General features: G+C 54.3%; 1 protein-coding gene across 1 annotated transcript in view; it reads right to left on the reverse strand.

Moving 5' to 3' along the window:
* Positions 1-15,277, reverse strand: part of ADORA1 (adenosine A1 receptor) — a 28,536-nt gene extending 13,259 nt beyond the window's left edge. Inside the window, exon 1 of the mRNA XM_009335102.1 lies at positions 14,896-15,277. Within this exon, the coding sequence (XP_009333377.1) occupies positions 14,896-15,236 (341 nt within the window). The 5' untranslated portion in view covers positions 15,237-15,277. The remainder of the gene's footprint in view (positions 1-14,895) is intronic.
* Positions 15,278-15,357: the final 80 nt, after the last annotated feature.

Raw genomic sequence — 15,357 nt, forward strand, 5'->3', positions numbered from 1 at the left:
AGAAAAGGACCTGGGGGTGTTGGTCGACAGCCGGCTGAACATGAGCCGTCAGTGTGCCCAGGTGGCCAAGAAGGCCAATAGCATCCTGGTTTGTGTCAGAAATAGTGTGGCCAGCAGGAGGAGGGAAGTGATCGTGCCCCTGTACTCATTGGCACCTACGGTGAGGCCGCACGTCAAATACTGTGTTCAGTTTTGGGCCCCTCACTACAAGAAGGACATTGAGGTGCTGGAGCGTGTCCAAGAATGGCAAAGAAGCTGGTGAAGGGTCTAGAGCAGATTTCTTATGAGGAACGGCTGAGGGAACTGGGGTTGTTTAGCCTGGAGAAAAGGAGGCTGAGGGGAGACCTCGTCGCTCTCTACAACTACCTGAAAGGAGGTTGTAGCGAGGTAGATGTTGGTCTCTTCTCCCAAGTAACAAGCGACAGGACGAGAGGAAATGGCCTCAAGTTGTGCCAGGGGAGGTTTAGATTGGATATTAGGAAATATTTTCTTCACCAAAAGGGTTGTCAAGCATTGGAACAGGCTGCCCAGGGAAGTAGTTGAGTCATCATCCCTGGAGGTATTTAAAAGGCATGTAGATGTGGTGCTTTGGGACATGGTTTAGTGGTGGACTTGGCAGTGCTAGGTTAAATGGTTGGACTTGATGATCTTAAAGGTCTTTTCCAACCTAAATGATTCTATGATTCTATAACTCTATGATCTCCTTGGAGAGGAGTACAGGTCTGAGTCTGAGGGTGGGTCCCGCATGCCCCCATCACATGGCTGAGCCCCTGCTATGCTGGGAGCAATGCCACCTCCAGCAGAAGACAATTTCTGCAGGGCAAGAAGGTTTCAGGAGGACACACTCAAAACCCGCATCCCTCTCTGGACAGTGTGCTGGAGGTGTTACTCACCCAGCATGGCAGTCGGGAGATCAATGTGCTTGGCCAGGAGTCTCAGGTCATCTGCCCTTGCCAGACCAATATTGCTGGACCAATACCCTGTGGATATGGCCACCTCAAAGGCTCTCACACATCAGCCCTGCCCCTGCTGTGGCAATTAGCTGGGAGCTGATTGCCCAGGCCTGGCTCAGCAGCTGATCCTGCGTGTCTCTGCGTGTCTCCGTGATTAGAGAAGTCAGGGCGATGTACTCATGTAGTACAAAGGAGAAGGGATAAAAGGCAGCTTTGGCTATCTTCAGTGTAAATCCAGGATTTTGCTGGATAAAGCAGTGTTTTTTTCAATTACTATTTGTATTGTACTTGAATTTTTCTATGCATTGCATATTTTTGTTCTTTATGCAAAAGAACCTCTGAAATGAGGACTCTGAAAGTCAGGCCCCAAAATGGAGAAGGGAGGGGGAAGAGGGGAGGATGAAGAAAGAAGGCAGCGCTAAAAACCACTTAAAATGCCAAATCTGTCAAATGTGGGCTCTATGAGAAATTGAAATGAGGTGGCAGATATAAAACGCCTGGTACGACTGGGTTCTGAGAGCCTCTATGGCTCATACTCCATCCCACAAAATGCTGTGGCTTGCAGAAAGCCGGCCGTGCTAGGAAGAAGATGCCAGCTAAGGAAGCGCCTGGTGCCATCTGTACAGCACCAGGGTGGGCTGCCCAGTGCCATCGTCCTTCTTGGCATGTCACCACCATGCTCTGCGAATGCTGCAAAATCAAAGGACAAGTCGGTACCCAGAAGAGACCTCCAAGTGAGTCTGAAAAGCACAGAGAGGCATTAAAAGGCAAGAGCAGATCAGAGGTCCCAACTAGAAGGGAAATAAGAGGGGTCTTGAGACCTGCTGTTGGCATTTAATCTGCATTCGATAGGACATCGAGCTCTGCTCCCTGGATAAATGGGAGGCAGGAAACTGGAGATAGCATCTCCCGTTAAGAGGCATTAACCCAACCACGAAGCAGGGCTGAGGTGGGTCTTTATCTCTCCAATGTAGAAGGACTCTTCAGAAAAAGCCATATCCTAAATTACATCTGGAACAAGAAATTAGTATTGGTTGCCTTTTAATTTCTTGTTTTTTACACTTCTGCTTGCTAACCTGACTCCTGATTTTGCAGTCAACAACTGAACTCCTCAGTTTCTTAGGCTACAACTTGTTATTGCTGTCCAGGATCCTCGCAGCACAATTTGTCGCTGCAAAGAGAACATTTCCCTTCTTGCACTCAGCCCAGTTCAAAGATTAGTACATTCAAGACTGAAAAATTGGCTGGAAGCTCACAAAATGAGGGAGGTTGTTTTCTCCGCCCAATGTCTAAGTGAGAATTAGGAGTGCTGATGAGATCTACTGTTTCTAAACCTCAGAGGACACGGTAACCCAAAACAACCAGTTCAGCATCTTCTGTCCAATGCATATTTCCCCTGATTAAAAGATCAATTTCAAATGCAAAAAGCAGTTGGATTAATTTAAATTTTTTTTGCTAATGAGTTGGCTATATGTACTCTCAATTAGTGAAAATCATTTTGGAGATGCCATTTCGTGCTATAGTTGACTTCCAACTTCTGTCCAAACACAACTTGCCACAAAGCTTGAGTAAAACCTGTGTTATTCACCCCTCCACAACACCATAAAAATGGGAGAAGTGAGGATCAGAGTACATGTGTGTCAAGCCATTAAGTTATTTACATTGGGATGAATTTGTCCAGTGCAGATCTATATACCTTGATCAGCCAAATGAAATGCCGAATTGAAAGTGAAGGCTCCAGTTAACACCACAATCAAATGTTCCCTCACTGCAGAGAATCAATCTTTCACCAGGAAAACAAATAAAAAGTGCAAATGCAAAGCAAACCTGAAGTTTATTATTTAAACTCTGTTTCCTCTTTCAGATTTAAAAGGTTATTTATTCCCTTGGAGTAAAACTGATTGACCTTGTTGCTTGGAAGGAAGCAGCTCAGTATTTCCATCAGGATGGTGGAGAGAAAGAGCTGAGTTCCAAGACCAGGAATTGCAGTGAAATGCATCAGCTGGGCATAAATTACACCCTGTGCATCTTCCTAATTACTCTGGCAGTTAAATCCAGGCAAGGAGCAATGAGCAGACATAGCCTGAGTCTACCCAGACAGCCTGGCTGGCGCAGGGCGTGGAGATGAAGGATACATGGGCCAGGCAGGACTGAGTCCTCCCCAAGCACGAGGACTGTGTTGTTCCCTGTGAAGCCTGCGAGGGACCTGGCATCCCCCTTCCCTGGTGCACAAGGGACACGCAGTGCTGCAAGAAGGTCCCCAGGCTGCTGGAGATGGAGGTGCTTTGCTGTGGCTGGGCCTGTGGCTCTTAGGGCAGGGGATGGCCCTGGGGAGGATGGCCATCTGCATCGCTGATGCTGCGGGCACCGTGGGAGTGGGTGTAAAAGCAAGACAGGGATGACTGCTGGTATCAGAGCACCTTGAGCTCCCTTTGAGCAAACAGACCTCTCTGAGCTCATAAAGCACCTGTGTCCCAGCGGCGCTGAACGTGGGGAATGATCTCCCTTAAAATAAACCCCTCTCGCCTGCACCCACGTGGGTGTTCGCCTGGCTCTGCACAGGCTTTGCCATGTCCATCTGGCTGTGCTCTAAGCTCTCTCCCAGTTGCGACCGCTCAGTGCCGCAGGCGAACAGAGCCATTTGCACTAAGAAAAATGAGTGGTTCATTTTTGCATGTTACAAGGTTTAAGTCATTGGGTGTTGTTACCAGTGCAGAAAAGAAAAAGAAATAATTTCGTCTGTAAGACTGTGCTAATTATGTCTATGTCCGAGACAGCATTTCTCAGCATTGGCCTCTCGGTGCTTTCAGAGAGTTTGTTAGCATCATTCCCTCTATGAACAGATGGGGAAACTGAGTCGCAGAGGGGGGCTATGACATCCCAAAGCAAGATGAACTGAGTTGAATGAGAAAGCGTCCCTGGTGCCAGGAGCTGCTGGCATTTCCCTTATTTGAAGGAGGCCAAGAAAAATCATCCCGGTTTCTGGATGCAGGGAGAGAAATGGCCTGGAGAATGCAGATAGACAGCCATGCCAGCGATGTCCCGGCTTTCTGTGCTCTATCCCTCCTTTGAGGAGCGATGGAAAGGTGTTATTGTCACCCCAGGCAAGGTCCGGGACTGGGGGATGTCACCTCCCTGCCTTTGTGTCCCTGTGCTCCTGCTCGGGCATCGCTGGTACCCAGGAGCCTACGTGCAAGAGCACCATGGCCGGTCTCAGGGGCAGCATGGATGGAGGCTGGCGAGGAAGACAAGGGAACGGGGCTGGGGGACAAATCCCCTTTCCTCCTCCAGCTCCTTTTTGTGATCAGAGACTTTTGTTCTTAACCAAAATCCAACCAAACCACCCAAGACTGTGGTGGCTGCTGAAAGTGGTCCCCTGCTCAGTGCCGGGGGGCAAAGCCCAGGCAAGGAAGGGATGTGGGGAAGGATGGAAAAGGCAGCGAGAGATGGGGCAAGCGCGTAAGGGGGAGCTGCTGGGTCCCACCGGGCTCAGTGCGGTGAAGGGCAAACCCAGATGCTGCAAAACTTTCCAGTGGCTGATCCTGCTCTGCACTGCCCTACATCACCAAAAATGGTCCTTCCTCCCCTATTTGGCCCCCCCATCACCCATCTGGCCCTTAGCCCACAGGTGATTGCTGCCTGTGCCCTATAGGAAGGAGGATCTCAACCCCTTGATGTTATTTTATACTCTCTTGCTGATGGCATCACCAATGATGTCTCTTTAATACCCAGACCTGCCCGTTCAGCCACCCTCTAGTTGGAAAGGCGGCTACGTGCCCAGCAGCCCGCTGCAGTGGGGCTGGGTGCTAGCGGAGCAGGGGGTGCCCAGCTCATTGCTATTCCGCAGGACACCCCACTGGCTGTGGAGCTTTTTTGTGGCTGCCTCGGAGAGCATCAATTGCTCTTTCTTGCAACTGGGCATCCCGCACAAGAGCCGCACGCCTGCCCCGGCAGCTGGGCAGCCGTGCTGCCAGAGAAGGCATCTCCCTGCCAGGAGCCCGGACAGCCTCTGGGATGGCTGGTTTCCAATTTCATGGGCTTGAAAGTTCAGGTCACCTTGGATGAGATGTGTCCCAAAAGGACTGGCTTCCTGGGACCACTTCGCCCAGCCCATCGGCAGCCCACAAGCTGGGTTCTCCCCAGCTCTCAGCTCCTGCATCCATCCCTGCTGCGTCTGGCGGGATCACTTCGAAAAATCATTAATTTATCTCCAGGATAAACCAATGCTGTTCATATTAGCTCAGCTGTGCTGGCTGTCATTTCCTCAGGCTCTGAGATGGTGCTGTTGTCCCTAAGGGGACAAGCCTCTCAAGCTGTCCCCGTCCCTCCCAGGAGTCTCTCACCTGCGTGGTCTTCTCCATGCTCCATGTCCCGCTGTCTGCAGGGACCACAACCCCCCATGATCTGTCTGGGCTTCCCTCACACCTCTGTGGGCAGGACCCTGCAGGGTTTTTCGCTTTCCTTCCTCCAGCCAAAGGTTTTCTTCCAGCCCATCAGTTTCTTTCCACTCTGAAATGACTCCTATGTGTGTCACGAAGAAACTCATCTCCCAAGCCATTTCACCACGGTGCCTCCTTCATGTTTTCCTCCTTTTTTCCATCCTTCTTTGTGTTGCAGTGTTGCAGTGACCTTTCTATCCCTGCTGCCTCCACACCAGAATATAGACCTGCCAATACGCCGACTTTCTGAATTTCAGACCCCTCTTGACTCCCTCACATTTGCTCCAACCGGTCCCACCGAACCCCCTCTCCATGCCGAGGCTTGCGCTGTGACCCCTTGGGATGAGTCATTCCTCCCTGCTGTCAGGCTGATTTTGAGCACGGCCATTTGGATGTAGTGGCTCCATGGCCCCCCCTCCCTGAGCCTTTGCCCATCCCTGCCTGCTCTGCCTTGGAGGCCCAGGGACTTGCAGGTCACAGGCCACCCAGCTGGGTGGCCGCCATGTCCTCTCAGAGCACATCTCCATGTCCAATAGTCCCTTGTGCTTGGTTACAAGCTGCTTTGAGATGTCCTAGACAGGAGATCTTGTTGGGTCTGGCCTCACTGACTGCAAACTGCAGCTGTGGGTCTGAGGGTCCCTCCAGATCAGAGTCTGGTGGGCTTTGTCCCAGTTGTCTCCCATCCAAGCTCATGGCCAAAATCCACTTTCTGGTCAACAGAGTTGATCTGGCATTTTTAAGACACAGTTAAGCTTATTCTAACACTGTGAATGGTCTAGAAAAACCATGCTCCTTTTACACCCCAGGGTGCATCACAGCATGGTTTTTCTATGCTGGGCCAGGACACAGAGACCAGCCTGTGGCTCCAGAGCCAGTTGCTGGGAAGGGGGTTGGTGCCAGCTCCATGGCAGAGGAGTGCCTGAGCCCGCCTGCACACCCAGCCTTGACCCCGTGAGTCACTTATTTCTGCTCTATCGCCTGATCTGGCCGGCGTGGAGCAGAGGTGGGACTGTTTCTGTAAAGACCAGGTGATGATGACACCTCCCATCGATGGAGTCACATTCTTCCATCTCAGGGGTAGGGGGAAGACCCAGGACACCCCATGAAAGGGCTCCTGCATGCCCTGAGCCAGCTCCAGCACCAGATGGCTGCGGTGACGGCACACACCATGGTGAGCTGGTTCTGACTCACTCCTGACATGCTGCCTGCAGGGCCAGGCTGGGCTGGCGGGGACTGGGCAGGCTGAATCAGCAGCTTTTGCTTTGGCAGAGCCCCCGTCTGTAGGGTGTTTCACTTGTCTTATTGCCAGTAGCTGCACAGGGCCCTTGGAAAACACTGGACACCAAGCCCCAATGTGCATCACCATCACCTCCACCAACCTAACGCCCTTGGAAACACCCCAGTCACTCCAGAAAAGGGAAAACCATCTCCAAAGTGCTCAGTGTTGCTGTTGGAAGTGTGACAGTCTGTCTGGGTGTTCCTAGGAGTTTTTGGGGCTCTGCTGCTTAACCACGGGTCTGATGGACTATCGTACTGTGGACACAGGACCATCATTCACCTGCAGTGAGGGACCTCACCTTACTCACTGCAGACACCTCGCTGTCCATCCCACGATGTCCAGATGGCCCTGGCTGTTGGTGCTCCTCACCTTTTGCTCAATGGGGACCTCATGGTCAGTTTATATTGCCATGGGATGAAGAAACGCAAGCTGCCTAATGTCCCATCTGCCCACTTTGTAGAGTAGGTCCTCTTGGGTTTATAGTACCCAACCCACCTGAATCACTGCTATGGAGGTGGCAGAGTCTTGCTGGGTTCCATCCACCCATCTCCACCTGGTTTGATGTCTGTGTTCCCTGCAGGATGAAATCATGGGCAGGACCCCCCCCTTACCAAGGGCATCATCTCTACAGATGTGTCTCAGGCCCTTTTGACTCTCTCAGTGGGTGGAGATGCTGTCACTTTTAATTAGGACCGATTGCTGACAAGAGTGACTTTTGGCATTCTTGACTTCAGGCTCTGCAGATCAGGGACCTGCAGCCCCGGAGGACCATTCGGCCTCCTGGATAACCCCATTTCATTGAGTTACTCCTGCACGGTTCACCATGGCATGAGCTGGGATCATGGAGGAGCCTGGCTGCCGGGTGCCCTGGGCACAGCTGTGACATGAGACCAGCTGATCACTGCACAGTGCATGAACAGAAAGGCCAGGTTGTCCCGGCATATCTCACCTTCCACACCTGCTGTGTCCCAGCCTCTGTCCCTGCCTGGTGGGCTCACCCTGAGCGAGCCACGGTGCTGCTCTGTGCCTCAGCTTCCGTCGGCAAATGTGTTATTGCCCTTGCTGGGAACATGCCTTCAAATTTACTGGTGATGAATTGTCAAGGGTCAATGCTTTAATCTGAAAATCAGTAGAAATGGGAAAAAAACCCCAATGAAAATATTCCCAGAGCATGATTTTGGGGTGTAGCAGGCAAACACCAGCAAGAAGGAGCTGGTTTTCGTTCATCGCCCTGCAGCACAACACAGGCAGATGTAAGCTCTGCTGAGGGGACAGATGTCAACTCACAGCTAATGGGGGTCAGGGCAAAATGATACCCCGGGCACATTACCCAGCACAGGGACCATGTGACACCCCGCCCAGAGATACAGGAGATGGGCTGGGATGAGATGGGGTGCTGCTGCCCAGGAAGCCCGTGCAGGGTCTCTGGAGGCCATGCATCTCCCCTTGCCCTTTTAATCCAGAAAATTTGGGAATTATCCCAAATATCAGCAAGTCTGGAGCATCCCTGCAGAGGATTCGCTGCTCTTCTCCCCTTCCCTCTGTGCTACCCAGAACAGGGTATCCCATGGTCAGACCCTCGCTGCATCCCAAGGAGGGGGACACCCACAAACCCCAGTGTTTTCCCTAAGAGCCCAGGAGCTGGGGACACTGCTTACAGCCCTAGTTGCTTCCCTCTAGCCGGCATGGCAACGTCTGTAGCTTTTTTGAGTGACCTGATTTTGCGTCTGTCAGCAAACATCTTGTGGCGCCGCTGCAGCAGCTGTGCACACTCCCGCCAAGCCTAATCCAGACGTTCCCTCGCCGAGGGAAGAGCCCTCGTGGCTTTGATCTCTGATTTAGCACACTCTTGGCTGAAAATTACTCTGCGAATCACAGAGTCATGCTGAAAACCGGCTCACCTGGGTATTTACCAGGATCTCAAGACCAATATAACCTGCTGGTAAATCCCTTCCTAGAGTATTTTGGTGATACCAGAATTGAGCTCCTGGTCCTGGACTGGCACAGCTCATCCGTGCACCCCGGATCTGGTTCGAGCAGAGCTCAGTGTAAAACGCTTGCTCTGATTTAGCACCCACACACTGAACTGGTGCAGGGTACTGGAAACTGCACCTTGGAAACAGCCTGAAGTCTCCAGCAAAGCTCTCTGGACTGTGATTTCTGCCTTTTATTCTCCATCCTTGGTTCAGATCTGCCTGTTCCTTGGGGATGAAGGCAGATCACCCTCATTTGCTAAAAATATACCTGGTGGAGGGCAGCAAGGGAAGAAACAAAAGAGGTGGCTGCAAAGACCTGCCAGTCCCCAAAATTCCTCTGGTTTAGGAAAAATGGGAGCATTTTCCTTGGAAATTCAATGTGCTTTCACAGGGGCAGGGCCTATAAGGATGGATGGCATCTTTTCATTGACTAACAGAAGCTGAAAGAAACCTAGATGAGCTCCCGGGCGTGAGAGCCCCCCTGCAGCTCTCCAAGTTCACACTTCCAGCTCTGAGTCACCTGGATGCTTTTGAAATGTTTCCTCAGAATTTAAAAAGAAGCCTCAGAAAAGCCACGGTTTGGTTTATTCACTTGCCTGGCTAGACAGGATCGCTTGCCATTGCCCTCACTTATCGTCTGCTGTTTTGGCCAGGCTGGCTAGAGACATCTCCAGTCACCCTTGCCTCCTTGGGGACACGTGAAACCCATTACCTGGCCAGCATATTGCCCTCAGATGGAGCATACATTTCCTTTTCTTAATTTCATCCCATTGCTCTGGGTTGAAACCCTCATGCAAGCCTGAAAAATTGCTTCTGTGGTTTGATACCTCCCGCCTTCAGTGGGTACCATCCCCAGGGGACCAGCTGCCGCAGGCACTGGGGCCACCACGCATCCCAGCCTAGTCCAAAACCACCCCGTCTCCATCCTGGACACATCTGCTGGGTCTCAGAGCCCAAGTGTCTGGGGCGGTTTCCTGGCACTTAGTGTTGGGAGTGCTGGAAGGATTTCCTATGGGCCCTTAGGTGCTCTGGTGCCTGGGAATTTGGGCCAAAGCAGGGTCTCATCCTGACATCCTTCTCATCCCCCCTTTCCATGGCAGCAGGGTGCCCATCGCTCTCCTGCCAAGACCCTCCATGAAATCTCGGTGGAGGAAAGGGGGCAAAACCATCTTGGACGCGTGCCCTGCTCCACGACCCAGCTGGCTGAGGGTGATGAGACTTCCTAGGCTTCCTTGTGACCCAGCCCCAGCTGGCCCCACGCCTGCAGCCCTTGGCAGGCCTGGAGAGAAGGGGAAAGAGCGCTGCAATCCCGGCAGGAGCCCGAGCTCAGGCAGGAGCCTGAAAAACAGCAGGGTCAAGGGGGGAAAGCTTCTCTCTTCCACCGCCAGGTCCGTCCAAGAGCTCGCAGGCTACCTGCAAGTCTTCCTCACCTCCTGGCTTGCAGGTGCTGCAGTCCAGGGCCGAGGGATGCTCCTGCCATCCCTGAGCTGTTTCATCCCGTAAGGCTCAGGACAGGGCACTGGAGAATGCCAGTGCTGTCTGCAGAGCCACCCACAGACCCTGCTTTACCCTGGGCTCTCCCCCTCCTGCGCCCCAGCCTCCTGCCCCCCCATTTCCTAGCAATTTTCAGCCCAGTTTGGTCTAATTTCCATGGCTCTGCAGCCTCACGTGTGCGTTCAAAACCTTCAGCAAGACAAAATGCAGGTCGCCCTGGCAGGATGCTCCTCAGGATGCTGCAGGGTGGGAAGGGCAGGGCTGGGAGGGCACCCCGATGCCAGGGCCCAGGCACAGAGGGTGGAGGTCCCTGCTGTGGAGTGAGAGACCCCACGTACAAGGGCTCTTGCTATCAGCAGATTTCTCCAGTTTTTATCCTCCTGGCACGTTTCAAAGTGTTTGAGGAAAGAGATGGTGGTCCAAGCAAAGTGGACAAGGCGAGGACCCCCAAGGACATGTCAAGACAACACCAGGCTGCATCCTGCATCCAGCATCCCCAGCCAAGGGCCTGTGGTTCAGCTTGTTCTGAGGACACCAGCTCCTTCTGCCACGGCCCTCTCCAAAAAGCCCAATGCAGCATCTCAGAGCAGAGACGGGGGCCCCTGAGTCAGCGGAGGCTGGCGTTCAAAGGAGCTACATCCCCCCACAAACATCCCTCCGGCACCGTCCCCTCCAGCATCCTGCCGCCAAACCGCCGCCACGGGGATGCCGAGGGGCTGGTTCCTGCCGGACGCCCTCAGCCAGCTGCTTCCCCTCCCTTTGAACTTGTTTCATCTTCCCTGAGTGCAGCTGCGAGAGGGAAGTTTGGGCTGGGCTGGGGGACCCTGCTGCGCCCAGCTAGGAGGGATGACAGGACGGGGGTCCTGCCTTGCCGCTGGCTGGGGAGGAAGCATGCGAGACGGGAGATGAGAGCTTTTCTACCAGCATGAAGGCAGCAAACCTATTTTAGGTGGTTTCCAGCTGTTTAGAGTGGTTCCTGTGGAGGCTGGGGAGCATGGTACCCTCTGCTCCAGCCTGCTCAACCCGAGCGATGCTCTTGCATCCCTCCATACTCAAGAAAAGACCCCTTGCGGGGAGGCAGCATCCTTCAGACCCTCAGCCAGGAGGGATGCTACTCAGGGGTTTGGGGCAGAGGGAGAGGGTTCAGTGGGATATACCGGTCCCCTGACCATGCTGGGTGTGCACTGGGTTTACCTCCGAGAGCAGGAGGAAGGAGATGCCAACTCAGAGCCATGCAAGACCCCTCTCCATCCCACAAAATCTGCCTCCGCCTTGCACGAGTGGCCCACATTCCTCTGTGTTTCTATGTCCATGGGAAACATGGCCATGGGAGTGAGGAGGATGCCCAAGACGTAGCATTGGATGACACTTGGGCATCTCCTGCTGCCATCCTGAGACACATTACAAATGTCTCAGGGCACTATTTGCTCAAGACATGCTGCCAGCAAACACCCACCCCCGGGGCTGCAAAGCTCCGGATCCCCCCCCCCGCAGGGCTCGCTCTCCGGCTGGGTGCATGGGCAGCAGATGGGTCCACGTGTTTGCTGGTAGAAGGAGCAAACCTGTAGGTTGTTCCCCCAGGCTCACAGCCCCCAGGGCAGGGGTGTGCATGGGCAGCCAGGAGTCGGAGCCGGGCTGCGATACACCATGTTCCCCCCCTCCCTGCCAAGCTGCGGTTCCAGTCCCGGCTCTGCCTAATTAAATAGAAAGCCTGGAAAGTCCAGTAGTGACTTTGCTTCTCCTTCAGACAACTCTTCCCAGCCAACAGTCCCATTGGATTCTCACCCCAGTTGGCCAGTACGTGACAGGGACTTGGAAACCCTTGCACACCCCTTCATGGAACCCGAAATGCAAGTGGTGACTCGCTGGGGACCCCTGAGGAGAGACAGCATTTGCGGGGTGGTTGGCACAAGGACGGAGCAGGGATGCACACGGAGCCTCCCTCCTTGCTGCTCCCAGTCCCTGTCGGCTGCCTCTATGAAATGCATTTCCCTTCCCTGCTGTCCCGTCTCCCTGAGCCTCGGCAGAGCCAAGGCTGCCTGCGAGCGGATAGCGGGGCCGGGGATGTGGGGGATCCCTGTGCACGACAGTCCATGAGACCCCCTCGGCTACACCAGGCCACATGTGGGTCACGCAGGCAAGCATCCACCCCGTGCCAGGCTTATCTGGGGACTTTCTTTGGCACAGGAGCGGGCCGTGGCGTGCACGCTGTCTGCTGACCCTGTCCCCTCCGTGCCTGATGCTGGCCGGCCACGTGCCGGAGGGGTGTCCCTGCTCCATGTCCTGGCTGCCCTAGGGATGTGGCCGAGGCAGAGATCTCCCCGCATCGCTCACCACCTGCCTACAAATCTCTCCGTGAATGCCCGGGACTGGATGCCATTGCTGCCTGTGGACCTCCGGGGATGTTAGCAGCTCTCCCTGAGGTCTCCCAGGCACGAGTGGCCACATGTTTCTCACCGGTGACACAAGCCCTGCCGAGGTGTCGCAGGATCTCAGCACCCAGCACCAGTTTGCACACCGGTGGGTTTGGCGTCGCAGTGAGGAACGACACCATGAAGCTGCGATTCGAGCTGTCAGTGCTGTAAAAATGTTTTCAGTATCATCTTTTAGCATCTAGCAACAGGTTGGGAGAAACTTGAGGCATTTCAGATTCAGGGAATATTCTTTAGTGGCATTTTCTGTCCTATTTGCAATCTACAATGTTGTTTTGCTGTTGCTGTCTCTAGGGCACAAAAATCACCTAAAATCACTGCATTTGCCAACTGCCAGGAATTCACACCAGGGAAAGAAGGAAACATCCAGGGATAAGCGAACAGGAGAGCTGGCAAAGCCAAACCCTTCTTGTTGACGCTACGAAGCCTTTCAATGTTAAAGTATGAAAATGTTTCAATGTTAAAGTATGAAAAAGCCAGAGGAAAATCTCACGATGCTGAGAAATCGGGCACAAAACAGGACAACAAAATTCAGGGTCGATATTGCATGAGAAAAACCCACCCAAACTATATGCAGGATGAGGGGGGCTCTAACTTAATATTGCTCCCAGGAAAGCTCCTGGGCTCAGGGCAGAAATCTCCCCAAAAAGCCCTATTTGATGCTCAGAGGCAACAAGGGAGGAAAAAAGACTGGGTTTTTTAGGAAAATGACTGATGAGAGCTAGGCAGCGTTGCTATGTATAAAGCCGCAGTCCTCCCACACCTGAACCCATCCCCACCTCACAGGGGATGCAGGAGGACCAAAAAAGCACCGAGAGCAATGACAGGGTGAGAATCACTTCAGTTACACTGACGGGCTGGAAGACGAGGGTTTTTCAGGCTGGGAAAATCAGGCTTAAGGAAGAAGTTGGGAACAGCCTGCGAGATCGTCTGTGGCAGGGACGGGGTGGGCAGGGACTGTGGTTTTATCCTGTGTGTCCCCCCGCCTTACGCTCCTTCACCAAGCAGCCTCCGCTGGCCATGGCTGCAGGAAAAACCCCAAAGCAACAGATCTCTGGCCTGATCCAGTGGACCTGGGGATACCGAGCACTCCAGAGCAGTCAGTTGATCCCGACGCAGGTGCCTCCTGTCCCTGTCTCCCTGTACAGGAAGGCGATTCCTGTCCCGGGAAGGGTCCTATACCCGTTGGGGTCTGGGCAGCACCTAACACAAAGGGGTTGGGTCCCTTTTGGGGGGTCTTTCTGTTGATGAAGGGTCATGGACCCCTCCAGCAAACAGGTTGGAGCCCGTGTCTGAACTGCAAAGGGGTCAGTGGGGTGACACGAGCTGGGTGTGTGCTCAGCCATCCTGTCTGGGCTGAGTTTTCCAGCAATGCTCTCAGCAGCAGGAGCCTTCCCGGAGCTGACAAGCCCGGCAAAGGCGTCCCTGCAGCCTGGGCATGTCTTCGGACAGAGCAAGGGGGACCAGCGACAGCACAGTGAGGGGCTGAGCTGGGACACGCGGGCTGCACTCGCGCGGCACCAGCGCCGGGTGTCAGCCCCACTGACACCCCCTGGTCCCACTGCGGCAGCCCGGCCCCACAGCTGCCTCCCCCCAGCCCCAGGGGCTGCAGCACCGCACTGGTTGGGAGAGCGCCGGCCATGAGGTGGTTAAATATCTCCTCCTGGAGCAGCAGAGTTCAAATACAGGTCCCCCTCATTTATGCCCCACTGTACTTGCTATGGGCTTGGCTTTGATAACAGATACAGATGATGAGAAGGGGAAAAACAGGGAGAGGAGTCATTTGTGGGGCAGCCCCATAGCCAGGGGTCTCTCCTGGGTGAGCCTGCCCCATGAGACGTGCTGGGCTGTCACCTCTGGTCCCTCAAAACCTCAAAGCTGTGTCCCACATGTGCATGAGCAAGCAGGTTATCACCCCTGGGCTCCTGGGCTCCCCATGGCAAGGGAAAACCTGGGCTGAAGACAAATCTGCCATCCCCTTTCCACTCCTTGAAGCACCCGTGCTCTCTCATGTGTGGTGAGACACACTTTGTCCCGGCCATGGGGACCCTGGGAGGGGCTGCCCTGCCCTGCCTGCCGGCTGCCACAATGCAAGCTCTTCCTGCACACCCAGCACCCCCTCGAACACCCAAGCGAAGCTGCCGGAGGCTCTGGGACCCCCCCCAGCCCAGCCCCGGATTGCTGCTGCAGCCAGATGTGCCCGGGCTGGCAGCATGGAGGAAAATCTTCCTCCCAGTGCTCCTCCAAGAGTTTGGGGCATCCTTGCTCCCTTTTAACACTTGCAGCAGCCACCGCAGAGCCCATCCCAACACATTTTCCTACCTGACAGGGATCTTCACCCGCAGGTATCGATCCACGGCTATGGCCAGGAGTGCCAGGATGGAGCTCTCGGTGAGGATGAGGACCGGACAGGCCACCATGAGGCAGCTGTAAAACTCCGTCTGTGGTCCGATGTTGATGATGATGGCCAGGGGGATGACCAGGGCCCCCACGGCCACGTCAGCCACCGCCAGCGAGACGATGAAGCAGAAAGTGGCATCCCGCAGCGCCTGGTTCATCTTCACAGCCCAAATGACCAGGATATTCCCTGGCACGGACACCAAAGCGATGAGGACTTCGATGGAGATGTAGGCAGCCTGGAAGGCTGAGACGGAGTGTGCCATGATGCTCCGGTCGCCTCCCCGCTCACGCTGGGGTCCCTCGGTCACCTGCAAACGCACAGGGAGGCGGTCAGCAACTGGAATCGTCAACTGCGCTGCGAGCCGGGATGGACCCTGTGCGTAG

The sequence above is a fragment of the Pygoscelis adeliae genome, unplaced genomic scaffold, assembly GCF_000699105.1.
Source record: "Pygoscelis adeliae isolate BGI_AS28 unplaced genomic scaffold, ASM69910v1 Scaffold472, whole genome shotgun sequence".
Taxonomy (NCBI): domain Eukaryota; kingdom Metazoa; phylum Chordata; class Aves; order Sphenisciformes; family Spheniscidae; genus Pygoscelis; species Pygoscelis adeliae.